At 40.0% G+C, this 16,127-nt stretch overlaps 4 protein-coding genes and 1 non-coding gene across 5 annotated transcripts; 2 read left to right on the plus strand and 3 right to left on the minus strand.

The window, feature by feature from the left end:
- Positions 1-985: 985 nt before the first annotated feature.
- Positions 986-1,079, plus strand: trnai-uau (transfer RNA isoleucine (anticodon UAU)). The gene is made up of 2 exons: positions 986-1,023; positions 1,044-1,079. It is a non-coding gene; the product is annotated as a tRNA-Ile (tRNA).
- Positions 1,080-4,099: 3,020 nt separating this feature from the next.
- Positions 4,100-6,888, plus strand: hbae4 (hemoglobin alpha embryonic-4). The gene is made up of 3 exons (XM_020642587.2): positions 4,100-4,432; positions 4,834-5,038; positions 6,656-6,888. The coding sequence occupies exons 1-3, from the start codon at positions 4,341-4,343 to the stop codon at positions 6,782-6,784; spliced, it is 426 nt and encodes a 141-aa protein (XP_020498243.1). The 5' UTR covers positions 4,100-4,340; the 3' UTR covers positions 6,785-6,888.
- Positions 6,889-11,874: 4,986 nt separating this feature from the next.
- On the minus strand, positions 11,875-12,865 carry LOC109990442 (hemoglobin subunit beta). The gene is made up of 3 exons (XM_020642589.3): positions 12,708-12,865; positions 12,380-12,602; positions 11,875-12,091 (listed from the first exon to the last, which is right to left on the minus strand). The coding sequence occupies exons 1-3, from the start codon at positions 12,797-12,799 to the stop codon at positions 11,963-11,965; spliced, it is 444 nt and encodes a 147-aa protein (XP_020498245.1). The 5' UTR covers positions 12,800-12,865; the 3' UTR covers positions 11,875-11,962.
- Positions 12,866-13,404: 539 nt separating this feature from the next.
- Positions 13,405-14,265, minus strand: LOC109990410 (hemoglobin subunit beta-2). Its single transcript, XM_020642542.3, has 3 exons — positions 14,108-14,265; positions 13,781-14,003; positions 13,405-13,621 (listed from the first exon to the last, which is right to left on the minus strand). Exons 1-3 carry the CDS (start codon positions 14,197-14,199, stop codon positions 13,493-13,495), a joined length of 444 nt encoding a protein of 147 aa, XP_020498198.1. The 5' UTR covers positions 14,200-14,265; the 3' UTR covers positions 13,405-13,492.
- Positions 14,266-15,226: 961 nt separating this feature from the next.
- Positions 15,227-16,019, minus strand: LOC109990411 (hemoglobin subunit beta-1-like). Its single transcript, XM_020642543.3, has 3 exons — positions 15,864-16,019; positions 15,543-15,765; positions 15,227-15,440 (listed from the first exon to the last, which is right to left on the minus strand). The coding sequence occupies exons 1-3, from the start codon at positions 15,953-15,955 to the stop codon at positions 15,312-15,314; spliced, it is 444 nt and encodes a 147-aa protein (XP_020498199.1). The 5' UTR covers positions 15,956-16,019; the 3' UTR covers positions 15,227-15,311.
- Positions 16,020-16,127: the final 108 nt, after the last annotated feature.

Genomic DNA, 16,127 nt, shown 5'->3' on the forward strand with positions numbered 1-16,127 from the left:
GTGACAAAGGATTAGATGTTGCAATAAGACTCTTCATGAAACGTGTGAAGAGATAGTGTGGAAGATTAAGGTGCAAAAGTATATATTTATGATCATCTCATGTATTCTATTGCACTTCTGTGAATGTAAGAAAACAGTAAGAGGCCTACCAAATAAAAATGTTTCAGTTTGAACCAAGAACACTTGAGAGCTTCAGTACTTTTCTACAATCTTTCCACAAGGGGGCAGCACACCACTCCAACACTTAAAGGTCCTCAGCAATTCAACACAAACACACAGATAACCCAGTGCCTTTAACTACAGTAGCAGTGAAGGCATCTGGCCCCCTTACAGATCATCACACTGATGAGAGCAGAGAGAATTTACCAGACTACTGCTGAAGACAATGAGCTAAAAAAAAAAGGACCTTAATGTCCTGTTTTGTTCTTTTTCTGTAAGGCAGGGGCGTGGCCAAAGAGGGGGCAAAAGGGAGCATGGAACCGCCTTGAAATCTGACAACAACCATTCGTGCTGTGTTGGAATGGATGCTTGTAGTTTTCTTTACATTACAACATAGCACATTGTCTTAAGTTAGTTCTTTGCATTTTAAATAAATGCTTTGCACACTTTGTATTTTGCATGCAAATAACTTTTTTTACACTTTAAGTTGTGACATTTTTTATTTATTTTTGAGTCCTTCAAGAGTTAAGATTCATGCGTTGTCTTTTTGGTAACTTAAAATGAGATTTGATAAGTGGAGATAGCCAGGGGGAAGTTATAGCCAGGGAAATAACTTCATTCATGTTGTATGCTCACAAACTTCCTGCTAATCCTTCATCAGTCAGTGCCCTAGTTGGCCACCCCAGTCAAAAAAAAAAGGTCTGGACACGCCCCTGCTGTAAGGAGTAGACAATTTTCATCTTTATCTTTTCTGATTGTGGTAACGCCCATCATTGCACCACCCAAATTCAATCTTGGCAACGATAAGTGTGGACAATGTACACAGGCTCCAGTGGCGCAATCGGTCAGCGCGCGGTACTTATAAGACAGTAACCTGCAGAGTGATGCCGAGGTTGTGAGTTCAAGCCTCACCTGGAGCATGTTGTATTTAGCATTATGGTTGAATAAAAAGAATCTAAAAGTATCTTTAACTCATCACAAGACCTGTTGTATAGCCAAATAAATACTTGTGGACATGTTGTTTGTTTGATGCCCCAACTACTCTTAAATCAGTGACCCTAAACCTTCGTGCAGTTGTCTTGATCAAAGACGAAAAAAGATTGTGTGTCCTCAAGAAAGACATTTCATCATCTTCAAACTGTAACTTAAGATAACATTTTAATTTACATTTTGATTTGGTTTTAATTTAAATTTGAATCACTTCATTTAAATCCAGTTGGTTTAGCAGAGCTGTGTTTTTGAGTGCTGCTTTAGCTCAGTTGGTAGTGCAGGTGCCCCATGAACACAATCTCTGATCTCTGTAGGACTTTTTGTAGGTTCAAATCCTGGTCTTGGTTTTAGTTAGCACTCTTTATCTGTCCTAATCCATCCAATAAAGGCCAAATAGTCCTATAGTATATCTGTTTAAAAAAGAGCAGCGTTTTGCTTACATGAAGGTATTAATGTGAGCATGTAGGAGTTTGGTAAAATCAGATTCATTACTCATGGGTGTGATGAATCCCAAACTGTTTCTGAAGAAATAGCCATCTGTGAATATTTTAGTGCAAAAGTTACAATGGCACAGTACTTTACTTGACTTGAAAAGCGCTCAATAAGTGATTTGTAGAGAGCGGTGACATTTTTGATGAACTGACTAATGATCCTGTTCCACACTATCACCCTACTTACACCAAGCCCTGTTAGCGATGACCACATTCAAGCAAAGAGGATGACTGTGCATTTTTTTTAAACAAGATCTGTGCCCCCCCCAACACACACACACACACACACACACACACACACACACACACGCACACACGCACACACACACACACACACACACACACACACACACACACACACACACACACACACACACACACACACACAGATGTGCTGAGTCAGCCCTTACCATACCACTGAGTAACAGCTGACAGGGAAACGTCTATCAATGCTTCAAATAAAATTAACCTGAATGTATAAAGTATTTTTTAGAGTAGAGTAGTAGTAAAAAACATAATTATCAGTGCTTTTAAAAAAACTACCATCATTAGTCTCTTAAGACCTTACAGGGGGTTTAATACACAAACTGCTTGTGTGACTGGCACAAATAAGGGTGGAGGGTGGGTCATATAAGGTCATCATCATTTCTGAAGAGCCTTGATGGGAGGGTCCTATGTGATAATCTCACTGGCACATGCAACGCTCCTTTAAGGTCATATATGATGTCTGACTGGATGATTGGTGTAGTGTAGTATGCTATTATATTTGTTAGTCTTTGATACAGACATATTTAATGTCTGTTTTTTGATAATTTAAACATTGCTGTACATATATAAACAACACAGCTTCAGAAGGTCAACATTTATTTTTTGATATTCAGGTCTAATTACAGATTCTTTTCTCAACTGTTTAAAGGTTCTTGTTTAAATTTCACAATTTCGGTTTTGTGGTTTAATTTGTAACAAATGTTTCATGTCATGTACGTCTTTGTAACCTGCTACTGAATGCTTTGAATTTCCCTCGGGATCAATAAAATATCTATCTATCTATCTATCTATTGATATTCCAGGTGATATGATAAGGTATGGGATGTGGAAGTACAGTTAATGACAGCCCTTTATCCTTAGGACATTTGATTTATTTTGGGGCTTTTGCCTTTATTTAGATAGGACAGTTGATATAGTAGGACATTAGAGAGAGGGGGGGATGACATATGCAGAAAAAGGAGCCACAGGTCAGACTTGAACCCAGGCCGCCCTTTTTGAGGACTGAGCCTCTATACATGGGGTGCTAGGCAATTAGCATTCCCAGAACATTTAGAAAGGAATTACATTTGATGCAATAATACCTTTTTTTAATTGTACATTTTCCAATATTTGTTTCATTTTAATATGTAAAGTGTTTTCTATGCGATTAATAAAATCCATGAGATTGATCCGTGTTTCTGCTTATATCATTGTTGTTAATAAACTTTTTTTTCTTCTTGTTGTTCATTGCTAAATTATGTAACCTTGAATTAGATTTTTGTCCTTAAGTGAACAGGAGGTCTGTTGTGTAAGCCCCCTAGTTTTTTTCAAACCTTTACCAACAAATCTATTTTTACATTTTTACAACATCCTTTGTTTGTAAAGGCAGCCCTAAAAAACTTTAGTGACAGAGGCTTGAAGGCTGCTTGGAGTTGAACTGCTTTTGAGGCCCAGCTTTCAAAGTGAGGCCTCCTGTGAAGACTTGAATGTTCTTAATGCTGCAGTCACCCAGGGGGTTTGTTGTTGTTGTTTTTTTTACTTACATTTTTTTAAATGAAAAATCATGAAATAAAAGACTCTCACAGCAAATGTTAAGTCCTCTCTGTGGTCCACTAACTTTAGACCGACTGGCCTCACGCCCACTGTTACACTTTGGAAATAATATAACAGAGTACAGACTTCTACCTGCTCTTTGGTAAAGTATCTTCAGCTAACATTTGTGGTGGATTGATTGATCGATTGATTGATTGATTGATTGATTGATTGATTGATTGATTGATTGATTGATTGATTGATTGATTGATTGATTGATTGAGTCTTGAACAAAAGCTTATTGGGCTCCAGATAGCAGCAGCTGATAAACTTTATCTGGAAAAAAAACTCCAAGCTGCAGGAAAACTTCTGACTCAAACTGAATCGTTTTCTCCCACAGTCAAAGAAAAGAAAAGCAAGTAGGCTAAAGATGGAAGTGCTTAAAGTCAGATGGAAAAAATTAATTGTTCAATATACAATTATTATTTAAAATGTTTTAAAGTAAGAGCAGATAAAGGACAATAACCTGTATTCATTCTCCAAATTGTGGCACCACAAGGTGCAGCATTGGAGACCCACACCACTTTTGGGGGGGGTCAGCACGTTAGTGACGCAGGAGGGATGCCGGCTGTGACGCACGTCAGACACGCAGCAGATAGCGCAGCGCTGGTGGTGCGGAGCCCCCGCCCTGCACTGTCTGCTGTCCGATAACAACGAAGAAGAAATCAACACTTTGCCAGTAACACCTCGTGTTCATCACAAAGACACTTTCACCTCGTCAAATCTGCGTTTCCGTTCAATTCGGATGTAAAATGGTCGACTAAAACCTTTCATGAGCGTAAATTTACTTTACTTAACTCACGTGTAAAATCATCTCACTGTCTGGATACAGAGCCGCAGTCATTTTTCTGAGAGACTGCGATGCTCTCAGCGACAGAGAAAACCCTGCTTGCAGAAATATGGGCCAGACTGACTCCTGTGGCTGAAGATATTGGGTCAGATGCGCTTCATAGGTACAGTATGTTCACACTCAAAAATTACTTACAAACCTTCTTTGTGTTTGAAAGAATCATCTGTCACATGTTTAATGTGTGACTTGTAGACTTGAGGACTATCAATAAACGACTAAACTATTTAAATCCTACATGAGAATGAGCATTTGCAACATGATGATGATGATGATGACATTGTCAAGAAGCAGCCTAACAAGCCCAAATCTCCATCTCCATGTTCCTGCTATGAGTTTCCTAAATGTTGTTGTATTTATTTTCTGTTGGGGGGGTGCATTGTATAAATGTATTTTCACAATCCCTAAAGGAACACTTAATCTATGAGTTGATGACAAAGTTTAAAAGTAAGGTTTAAGGTGTGTTCCAATCCACATTATGATGTTAATTCCCACCTCCTTGTACAGGATGTTTACCACCTTCCCGGGTTCTAAGGTCTACTTCTCCCATCTGGACATCAGCCCTCGCTCGGCTCACCTGCTCTCTCATGGCAAGAAAATCGTCCTGGCCATCGCTGAGGGAGCCAAAGACATCAGCCAGCTGACCGTCACCCTGGCTCCTCTGCAGACCCTGCACGCCTACTTGCTCCGGATCGACCCCCACAACTTCAAGGTGCCTTTAGCGCAAACTGATCTCCTGATCCGTTACTTTTGCTGATGCTACTTTTCTTTATACAATTGCTTAGTCTTCAAACTTTGACTTTATCAGTATTTTTTTCTTAATCACCATGACGCTGAAAGGCTAGGCATTTTTAAACACCATTTTTGGCTTCTGATCTCTCTTGCACAGGGATAAAAACTTTAAAAAATGCATTCTGTCCAGAAGTATTCACTGTACTTGCAAATATAAAAATCCCACCTCACTGTGTTGTCAGTGGTTTGCCAATGACACCACCTCAGTCATTGAAGTCATCAACTGTTTGTAGCTTTCAAACTAACATGTGTCACACATGCTTTTTGGACCCCATGGACTTTTTCATAGTGCTAGGAACTGTTGGAACCCTCCCCCCTTTTTATTCATTCTGCATGGCGAGGAACTATGAACTATTTTAGTTCCTTGAACCCCGTTTAGAGGAACCTTTTGAGCTCCTGTTTCAGAGACCCTTTCTGTCTCTTCAAAAACTATGTGGTCCAAAACCACCTACTATCTTTAGGCATTTTTGGACCACACAACCTTTTTCATAGTTTTAGGAACTGTTAGAACCCCCCCCTCCCCTTTTTTTGTGATTCTGCACCACAGGAACTCTTAAGTATTTTAGTTCCTAGAACCCTGTTTAGAGGAACCTTTTCAGTTCCTGTTTCAGAAAAGGTACCATGGGGGTGCGAATGTAGACAGAAAAAAAGTTTTCATGACGTGTAGTTCTCAGGAAACTCCATTAGTGGAAAGTTTCTCTTCAAAAAGTCTGCAGAACTCTTCGGTTCGAAAACACCTTATGAAACAGAAACATATTTACCACCTATGGAGAAATAACGCAATGGCATACTTTTGGGAACATAAACTACTGTGGGATGTATAAAATGTTAAATTTTATTTTCAGTGCACAGCAAACCTATTAAAGCTTTGAGCTGTAGCTCCATTGTGTCTGTTGTTATAATGTAAAGTATCCGCTCTGTTTAAAGTGTGTTGAATGGTTTTACATGTGCCACCTGGTGTTACTGTGTTAATATCATTATATTATTTTTGCACAGAAGACAATTGTTGAAGACAATTGTTTGGTTCCTTGCATGCAAAAAAAGAGTTCTATTTTGCACATATTTTTGAAATGTCATAATTTTCCTTTTTTTTTCTCCTAACGAGCAGTTTATAAAGGTGCATCCTCGTCTTTTACTGGGCTCCCCTACATTTAATTAAATTAAAATGTCAGGGGAGATTATTGGTTTTAAGCTGTTAAATCTGTTGAACTTACATATTTGATCTTCTTTAGTTTTGAGTTTGGCTGGCAGAGTGTGAGGGCTTCCAGACATTTTTTGTACACATGGACATATTCTTAGGTTTCAGAAACTAGAAATGACCTCTGGGTGTCTGGGTCACTGTTGCTTAGAGTATAACTCAGATTCTTATTACCCGATAGCAACTAAAAACAGACATTTGCACAGGCCAAAATCACTTTCATTCTGCCTCAGGTTGTTACATTTACATTATGTTTACTTTGAGCTGGAATGGTACACTTTGAACTAGACAGTTTAGCACAGCATTCATCCAGTAACAAACCTCTCTCCTTCTCCTCAGCTCTTCTCACACTGTGTGCTCGTCGCTCTGGCCGTTCACCTGGGCGATGACTTCACACACGTTGCACACGCAGCGATGGACAAGTACCTGTCAGCCTTCGCAGCCGTGCTCACTGAGAAATACAGATGAGACCCAGGTGTATGGAAACTATTTATAAAGCTCTAAGATATGAAGTATCTCTGTGTGTGGATGTTACAGTGCAATGTTTTGTAGGAATAAAAGTGTACAATGAACACGTCTCCTGTCCCCTTGTTGTCGGGTTGTTGTGTGAAGTGTTGCAGAACCAAACCTTTATTTGTTTGTTTGTTTGTTTGTTGTTTTTTCATTGTTGTTTGATCTCATTTAACAATATTAGTGAACACCTGAACATTTCTAAGCATATAACAGGTCAAAAGAATAATTCAAGTCAGCCATTGTTTTCTTTTGTACACTTTTTCAGCGAATGAGCATCACCCTCACGGGATAGTTTTTCCATCATAGGGAAATTATATTTATTTGTTTATTTATTCATCAAGACTATAAGTTATTGGTCAGCAGTGGAAAAGTGACAATGGCACTCTTAAATAACATGGATTAACTTGTTTTTTCCTGACACTCAAAAAACAGATATAAAGCAAAATTGTATCAGTATAATAAGTGATATGCCAGCAGCAGGGAGTCAAGGACTTGTCCAGAGGAGTACCAGGGGAGGCAAAGGCCCACTTGAAATCTGATTGGCCACCCCAGGTACCGCCTCAAAATTTAAAAAAAATGAATCTTTAGAGAATTAAGCTTTGAAGATTTACTATGTGTAGCCCCTATGTTGTGTACAAAAAGATCTAAAAACATCCGTTTTGTGCTTTAATGTTAGACAGATGTTATTCTCCATGCAGCCCTTACACAAGTCTCTTATCTAACTGGGCCAACCAAGTCAAACCAGTTTGGACATGCCTCTATTTGTCTTTAATGTTACCTTGAAGACGCACTGTATTTCTTTTTTAACCATACCTACTAAAGGGGAGCTTGTTTAACTTCTGTTTCCTATGTCAAATAGTTTTGGAACTCAGCTTATAAGAAAACGTGCTGAAAATGTGAATGTGACATCTTCAACCCCATGACAATGACATCTGGTGCAGCAGTGACAACAATGATCTAAAGCTAATCAAGGGATATGATATTATTTCTTTGCACTTTTCAAAATAAAAAAAGAAATAAGTACATTATATAAAAGTAAGTTAGTCATAACACATTTGAAAAGACATAGCTCAGTAAGTCTGGGTCATATTTTCTTCTGGCAACAAACAGCGTCGCGCTTCAGTCCAGATGGTGGCAGTAAGTCTCGTATTACCACACAAGTAAGAAGAACTGCTGAAGAGGAATACATGAAACCGACTAGGCCAAAATGTAGAAAAACTTTTGTAAAAGAAGAATACATAACTCCAAAGTCAAAAGAAAAATGGGTGCTCCTTGTTTTCAGTAACATGGACCTGTGATGTCAGTGTTGAGCTGTCCGTTGTACTGAAGTGAAATCTGAACTGTCTGTGGTGCTGAAATCAACTGTGGCAATGACGCCAGGAGGAAAGGTGCATCACATCACATTTGAATGCCAGTTATGATAGGTTGACATGCTGAAGGTAGTTAAAAGAAGTATTACATTATTTCAAAAAAAATCTTACAGAAGCACTTCTAGGAGCTTGTCCAAGGCCGGCCTAAACAAGTCCTTATTATAAGCCTTTAGAAAAGGACATTTTGAAACCTTTTCCTGAAAGCAGACAGTCTGGTGTGAGTGTGCCCTAAGAAAGATATGTTGATGTCCTGCCCAAAACTGGTTGTAACAAAACACTTTGATTAACACGCTTTGTGCAGATGAAATATTTGAATTTGTAGGCTGGTACAGTAGAGGACTTCTGTGTGGAATGGGTAGTTGAAACTAAAAGTGCAGAGATTTGACAGAATGACAGTGGGCTTAAACTATTTTCACCTGGTGATATGAATCAAAGATTTAAGATAGGGTGCCAGAGAAGTTATTCATCATTGCATCACAGGATGGCAGGATGGGAACCCAACAATAAATACATTAACTGTATTAGCATTGATCTAGCTTTTGTTAATGACTCTGTTTACATCAAAGAAAATACAATAATGATCAGATATTGCAACATCTAGAATATTAGCCTATAGTTATAATAATGTCAAGTCCGAGTGTATGACCTTTGATGTGGGTGGACCCTTTGACATGTTGTTTGGAAATCAAATGATGCAAGTAGACGGGAGAAATTGTTTTGGTGTCTGCAGTTGTCGCTGTTGTCAAAATGAATGTTGAAATCTCCAGAAATAATAATGCTGTCAAAACCAGTTACATTTTAGATCGCAACTTACCAAAATTCTTCCCAGAAAACCATATCATTTTTTTGGAGGATGATAAAATGTAAGAATAAGTGCAGCAGGGAACACAGAGAACAAGACCTAAATATTCAAAACTCAGGTAATTGCCAACATGCACAGATTTAAGGTTAAAAAATATCTTTCCGTCTTGTTGATTCGAGTGAAGTCTCAATGAGCCAAGTCTCAGTTAGAAGAATGCAATCCAATTTGTGAGTAGAAATGTTTAAGATGAAAGTATTACTTGAAACGGATCTCACATTTAACAGTGCAAGTTTTAGAGTGCATGAGGGAGTTTAAGTGAGAGACAAAGAGGGAGTGATAGATAGACCTAACAGACAACGATCAGATCTTTGAGATTTTCTGTTGTGTTATTGTACTTTTTAAATGATGTTTCCTGAGATGAAGAATGTGGGGGCCCCCCCAGACCAAAAGGCGGTTTGATAGTGGTTGACCTTGTCAATGGACAGGTGTTGCTTCAGCTTCCCGAAGGATCTCGAACTTGTTTTCATGCCGGATGGACCCAGATGTGGGAAGAGGACCAGATGGATGAGTAGCAGCCTGCTGGAGCGTTCAGACCATGCTTCTTCTTACCCCGGATGACAATCGTGGATTCCGATGGAGCAGGTGTGGAACAGAACACCTTCAGCATTGCGCCAAGCCTGAACCAATCCTAGTCCTCCTCGTGGATGGATCGTAGCCTTTTGGCTCAGCGATGACTCAAGGCCCGAGCCAGGGGAGTGTGGTGTTTTTGGGGGGAGCCGGAAGCTTCTGCGGCCATAGAATCCATTATTTGGATTTGATAGAGACTAGAAATCCGGTGAAATATGGAGTGCGGCTACTTTCTTGGTCCTGCCAAATGCAACCAGCACAGTCCGGCGGGGAGGTGAGTCGCGGCGTAGTTTATCTAAACTGTAGACACTGGTTGTTTCCAACGTAAACTGTGTAAGGTGTACACAGTGTTGGCGGGAGAGTCCGATCTGTTTGCGATATCTCTTAATTGCGATTCAAATAAGTGGGCTCGTTTGGTTTAAAGATGGACTACACATTCAGACTACCCAAAAGTTTTGGCTTGCATTTACAGTCTATTCGCACCGAGGCTCATGGGCCAGAAATGGAAAAGGATTTCAAATAAAGGGGGGTCTAATATTTGAAGACTCTACCTCCCATATTACTCTTGAAAACATGAGGAATGTAGGCCTGGATTCTAGATGAGCCTGATTGTCATCCAACTCTTTACATCCTGAGCATGTTTTACATTTAGTGAACATAATTGTGTTATCTGCTTTTATTAACAAGAATGAGTGTTGAAGTGTTTTCTTATCATCGTACTCGGAGATAGTGTACGGCAAAAAATAATATGTTCTAGCACTGGACCTTGTGGCACTCCGTGACTAACTTCGGTTTGAATAGAGGACTTATTGATGACATGATGACGCACAGACTGAGTTGATCTCATTGCATGAAAGAGCAGGGTTTTCGGCAGTTATCGTCACTGTAGATTGCTGGGGAAGGTCAAAGTAATGGCTCTTCCCAAGTAATGTGAATTAAATAGTAACGTTTTCAATCCTAAAAAATAGGATTCTGTGGAAAAAACGATTTATTTATTTCAAGGCCCGATTGCTAGAGCAAGGTAAGGGGTGTTTAGACAATGAGTAGGTTTGTTTACACTTTGTGAGAAGCCAGATCTGATAGAGAGATAATAATAGTGCAAATCAGCTGTTAATATTAACCTCTATATGAACAGGACTAAAGTTTTCATAGTTTATTAATACATTTAGGATAATTTAAATATGTATTCAGAGTATAAGCCAAGAGGTCTTTATAAGAAACATGCTTTCAAAAGAGTTATAATCCAGCTTTGTTCCAGGGCTATTTAGTAAAATGAGGAAGGTATGTGTGTATTAGGATGACTGGGATTGGATTCATATTTATTTTATGTTATTTTCAATATTTGATAAATTTCTGCTATGATCGCTACCATGGTAACCACTGGTTTGTGTTGTCTCTGTTGGTTTTGCAGTTGTGTATAATCTATCAGTCTGTTTGTGTCGCTTTAAAAAAGAAACGCTTTCATGGCACAAACGACTAGCGCCCCCTGCTGGATTCAACAAGTAGCACCCCCTCAATGTTGTTTTTGGGTGTTGAGCTGAATATGTGCAAAAATGTTAACATATAAATGTGAATGATTTTCATTTTCCTTGTTTGAATTGTGTGGATTTTAGTCTTTCACGTGTTATATAATAAAACAAATGGCTACTTTAAAAACTGCAGCAAGTATAAAAAAAAAATCCCGTAATTTTAAATGAATCATTTGTATTGAGGGATTATTATGCTTCTCTTGTGCCATGGGTTTTTGAACATGTTGGACTGTTGACTTTGTGTTCTTGTGGTTGAAAATAGGTCGCGATATTTATGTTTGTAACTGTCCAATGTGGTTTACGTTTCTTCTTTCAAAGTGAGGCATTTTTAGGGTTTGGGTGCTTATCTTCTCTGAACTGCGGTCAGAGAAAGTCACAGTGCGCATGAGCCTCACGCAGAAAACAAGACGGCAAGCCCCTGATAACAATTTTGTCCTCAGCTGACTGCACCAAAATCCTACACTTGAAATTGAATGCAGGGATATTCTTGGTCATCGTTGTTATTATTATGATCGTTTAGGATAAAATGTTCAAATGTTTCCAGAAGGGTTGATTGTACTTGTATCGCCTTAACCTTAAGTAGAAATCATCGGCTCCACAAGGCCAGAAATGTTTCTTCTCCTGCCTAAATCAAACCCTAACCACGTTGTAATAGAGCGTCGTGCGTAATTACGCACGCATCACGGACAACACAATAAGGGCGCGTAAAAGCAAAACTTTGCTTCAGTGTGTTTTTATTTCTTTGTTTAGAAGGGGAAACAGAAAACGCCTCAGGCCTACGTTCTGGGGTTCTGTTGTGAGTGATCTAGTGGTACTGCCTTCCCAGAGCGGACACCACAACGGCCAGGAACTTCTGGAAGGCAGCCTGCGTCTCTGCTGTGAAGGCGCTGCCCATTTTGGCGGCGATGACGATGGTCAGGCAGTCGCTCAGCAGCTTTGACAAAATAAAAAGAGAAAGACGTAAATACTTTGCACATGTAGGTTACCTTATTTAATTTCTGCGTGTATATGGATTTATTTATAATCGAGGAAAATTGCATGTTAAAATATATTATTGCTGCAACAAATGGGCCTGGAATAAACTATCTTATATTCTGTGGGGGTTTTTTCTTATAATCTTCTTTGCCTATGTGTAAATTCAGCATTTTTTTCATTTTTTATTTTATTTTTGTCTGTGAGTTTACAATAAAGAAAACGAAATGTTCTGAAGTTTTTTTTTTACCTTGAAGTTGTCGGGGTCGACGTGCAGCTTCTCGGAGTGCAGCACGCTCAGATCTGCATAGGTGGCCTTAATGTTGTCCATGTTCTTCAGAGCCCGGTCCAGACCGTGCAGCACCGTTTTGCCGTGTTCTGCAATGTTCGGGTTGCTCTTGATGGCCTCAGCGTTGTAGAGGTTGCCGAAGGCGCCGAAATACCTCTGAGTCCATGGGTAGACAATCAGACACCTGCAGCGTTAATAACAAAAAATAAAACATTTTATACCTCATGATATTGATTTAACTTTTAAAAATCCGTCTCAGTTGGGTTTCAGGAGCGGTCTGTCCCGTTACCTGCTCAGCGATTTTGGTCCGATGTCATCATAATCCAGGCTGGCGAAGATTCCGCTGATGATGGTGCGCTCCTGATCAGTCCACTCAACCATGGTGACTCTTTTTTTTCCGAGTTCAGGCTCGAGAGAAAAGGCTGAATGCCCGTGCAGCTCGACCCCAGTCTATTTAAATTATGAATGCACCCCGCCCTATAGAATGGGGCATGTGATAGGCCGGAAGAGTCTTGGCTAAACCAGAAACTCCCTGCAGAAGTTTTCTATCAGCTTATTACAGATCTTAAATAATGCCTTTAGCTGTGTCGATATGTGCGATATGTTCTAAGGTTGAACGTCAACAGCGGATGAAATGGGTCATTTTTTCCCATGCATTATAGAAGCACATTTTCCCCCCATTTAAAAAAAAAAAGAACATTTAATTTGTGATGGACAAACTCAGGTCCCTTTATTAAGTCTTGTTTTCACGTGTGAAACAAACCTCTCTTCCACACATAAAGGTCACACAGCCTACTACTGATTGATGCTAGATTTGGATAGCTCATCATATCCGCATTTTGTTAAATTGGAAGTGCTCTTTGTTTAAATGGTGTAGGTTATCAAGTAAACCCTTTAGTTTTACGATTCTAACCATTTTGAGTCGGCGTGGTAAGCGTCGTATGTAAATATAAAGCCTATACATAAAACAGATCAAGAAATTTAGCTTTGTTTCAATATGCCTTTATTTCTTTTTTCGGGGAAAAAACACACAGCAGAGGTCAGGTCTCCTCTGGGTGTTCTGTTGTGGTTGATCTAGTGGTACTGCCTTCCCAGAGCGGACACCACAGCGGCCAGGAACTTCTGGAAGGCAGCCTGCATCTCTGCTGTGAAGGCGCTGCCCATTTTGGCGGCGATGACGATGGTCAGGCAGTCACCCAGTTGCTATAAAGAAAAAGGAAGAAAATCATGAATTCCTGCCTCTTTTTATGTATTTCATCTAATTTGTCTTGATTTTTTTGACATGTGTAAAACTATGTAAACGAGTTTTTCGCTGATGTGTGAGAGCCTATGATAAAAAGAAACATGAGAAGAGCTTATTACCTTGAAGTTGTCGGGGTCGACGTGCAGCTTCTCGGAGTGCAGCACGCTCAGATCTGCATAGGTCTCCTTAATGTTGTCCATGTTCTTCAGAGCCCGGTCCAGACCGTGCAGCACCGTTTTGCCGTGATCTGCGATTTTCTGGTTGCTCTTGATGACCTCAGCGTTGTAGAGGTTGCCGAAGGCGCCGAAATACCTCTGAGTCCATGGGTAGACAATCAGACACCTGCAGGAAAGAAAACACAATTCACACTATTAAATTAAAGAAAACAAGCTTTTAACTCATAGCAGTTCGGTATGGGGGGGGGGGGGGGCCTATGTGTTCCGCACCTGCACAGAGCCTTGGGTCCGACGTCATCATAATCCAGTTTGCTGAAGATTCCAGTGATGATGGCGCGCTCCTTGTCAGTCCACTCAACCATGGTGACTATTGGTTATTTCGATTTCAGGCTAGAAAACAAAAAGGCTGAATGCCTGTAGAGCTTGACCACCGTGTTTTTAAATGTTTTCAACGCTCCCTGTCCTGAGGGAGTTTGGGCCCTGTGATAGGCTGGAGATGAAGAGTCTCAGATTAACCGCGAACTCGCCCATATTTTTTTTATCGGTTTATTACAGATCTACAAGGATGCCAAATGTTGGTTCAGGTCAAGCTAATTTGAGGCAATATGGGCTCTATGTTCTCAAGCTTAAACTCAATAAGAATCAATTGGGCGATTTGCTCATATGATGTAATCTAAGTTAACAACAATGTTAAAGTTTACGTTATGAAGGATAAACAATTGAAGAGCACTTTGTTTTCCTGTGGGGGGGGGGGGGGGGGGAATCCTCTTTTTCACAGAAACTGCCTTAAACAAAGCTTATATAGAGCTCACTATAACTCACTACAATACTATTAAGAGATATGTTGAGCTCATACTTCTCTTTCGTTGAAAGTTATGATCTCTTTTTATGATGACACTTTATTTTCAGAGCCAATAGCCTATTTTTGCTTTTAAACCTTCCTTTTAGAGCTCCTGTGAGGAAGACTAAAAGACTCCAGGTCTCATTTTTACCAAGTGCAATTAATACGTTAAACAACAATTAGGTATTTGTTGCTCTTTTTGCACTTGAATTGCACATTTGCACACATCCACTTTGCACTTTAATAACTTGAATTTCCATTCTGGTATGAGCTCTTGACTGATTATATTGCGCTGTTTTTATTTGGTTTTATATTTTGCTGTGTTGTCTGAATTTTTTTTAATTTGTTTTGGTTTATGTTTTATGGTGATGTTGTCCTTGTGTTTCTTGTCTTCTTTCTGTGTGTTCCTGTTGCAACGCAAATTTCCCCTTGTGGGACAATAAAAACTCTGAATCTGAATCTGAATGGGTACCAAACATTTGTATAGTGAAGTGCCATGCGTAATTACGCACGCAAGACTTAAAAAAAAAAAGGGGCAAACAAGTACATGTTGCTTCAGTGGGCCTTTATTTCTTTGTTGGGGAGACATAGAAATATCCATCGGCCTCCTCTGGGTGTTCTGTTGTGGTTGATCTAGTGGTACTGCCTTCCCAGAGCGGACACCACAACGGCCAGGAACTTCTGGAAGGCAGCCTGCGTCTCTGCTGTGAAGGCGCTGCCCATTTTGGCGGCGACGACGATGGTCAGGCAGTCACCCAGCAGCTTTGACAAAATAAAAAGAGAAAGACGTAAATACTTTGCACATGTAGGTTACCTTATTAATAAGGTAATAAAGAAAACGAAATGTTCTGAAGTTTTTTTTACCTTGAAGTTGTCGGGGTCGACGTGCAGCTTCTCGGAGTGCAGCACGCTCAGATCTGCATAGGTCTCCTTAATGTTGTCCATGTTCTTCAGAGCCCGGTCCAGACCGTGCAGCACCGTTTTGCCGTGATCTGCGATTTTCTGGTTGCTCTTGATGGCCTCAGCGTTGTAGAGGTTGCCGAAGGCGCCGAAATACCTCTGAGTCCATGGGTAGACAATCAGACACCTGCAGGAAAGAAAACACAATTCACACTATTAAATTAAAGAAAACAAGCTTTTAACTTATAGTAGTTCGGTATGGGGGGGCCCCTATGTGTTCTGCACCTGCACAGAGCCTTGGGTCCGACGTCATCATAATCCAGTTTGCTGAAGATTCCAGTGATGATGGCGCGCTCCTTGTCAGTCCACTCAACCATGGTGACTCTTTTTTTAGGTTCAGGCTCGAGAGAAAAGGCTGAATATCTTTACAGCTCAAACCCAGTCTATTTAAATGTTTCAAGGAGACCCCACCCAAGACCTCAGATAAACCATCAGACCCCTTTAATTTCTGGAAAGTTCTATTATTGGTTTGTTAAAATGAGTGTAAAA

Source organism: Labrus bergylta, chromosome 21 (assembly GCF_963930695.1).
Source record: "Labrus bergylta chromosome 21, fLabBer1.1, whole genome shotgun sequence".
NCBI lineage: Eukaryota > Metazoa > Chordata > Actinopteri > Labriformes > Labridae > Labrus > Labrus bergylta.

Excerpts from the sequence above, each read along its gene's own strand:
- LOC109990442 (XM_020642589.3), bottom strand. The coding sequence starts at position 12,799 with ATGGTTGAGTGGACTGATCAGGAGCGCACCATCATCAGCGGAATCTTC. Across the intron at positions 12,603-12,707 it reads GGACCAAAATCGCTGAGCAG|GTGTCTGATTGTCTACCCAT; the intron begins GTAACGGGACAG and ends TTAACGCTGCAG. Across the intron at positions 12,092-12,379 it reads TCGACCCCGACAACTTCAAG|CTGCTGAGCGACTGCCTGAC; the intron begins GTAAAAAAAAAA and ends ATTTTGTCAAAG.
- hbae4 (XM_020642587.2), top strand. The coding sequence starts at position 4,341 with ATGCTCTCAGCGACAGAGAAAACCCTGCTTGCAGAAATATGGGCCAGA. Across the intron at positions 4,433-4,833 it reads GGGTCAGATGCGCTTCATAG|GATGTTTACCACCTTCCCGG; the intron begins GTACAGTATGTT and ends CTCCTTGTACAG. Across the intron at positions 5,039-6,655 it reads TCGACCCCCACAACTTCAAG|CTCTTCTCACACTGTGTGCT; the intron begins GTGCCTTTAGCG and ends CCTTCTCCTCAG.
- LOC109990410 (XM_020642542.3), bottom strand. The coding sequence starts at position 14,199 with ATGGTTGAGTGGACTGACAAGGAGCGCGCCATCATCACTGGAATCTTC. Across the intron at positions 14,004-14,107 it reads GGACCCAAGGCTCTGTGCAG|GTGTCTGATTGTCTACCCAT; the intron begins GTGCGGAACACA and ends TCTTTCCTGCAG. Across the intron at positions 13,622-13,780 it reads TCGACCCCGACAACTTCAAG|CAACTGGGTGACTGCCTGAC; the intron begins GTAATAAGCTCT and ends TTTTCTTTATAG.
- LOC109990411 (XM_020642543.3), bottom strand. The coding sequence starts at position 15,955 with ATGGTTGAGTGGACTGACAAGGAGCGCGCCATCATCACTGGAATCTTC. Across the intron at positions 15,766-15,863 it reads GGACCCAAGGCTCTGTGCAG|GTGTCTGATTGTCTACCCAT; the intron begins GTGCAGAACACA and ends TCTTTCCTGCAG. Across the intron at positions 15,441-15,542 it reads TCGACCCCGACAACTTCAAG|CTGCTGGGTGACTGCCTGAC; the intron begins GTAAAAAAAACT and ends ATTTTGTCAAAG.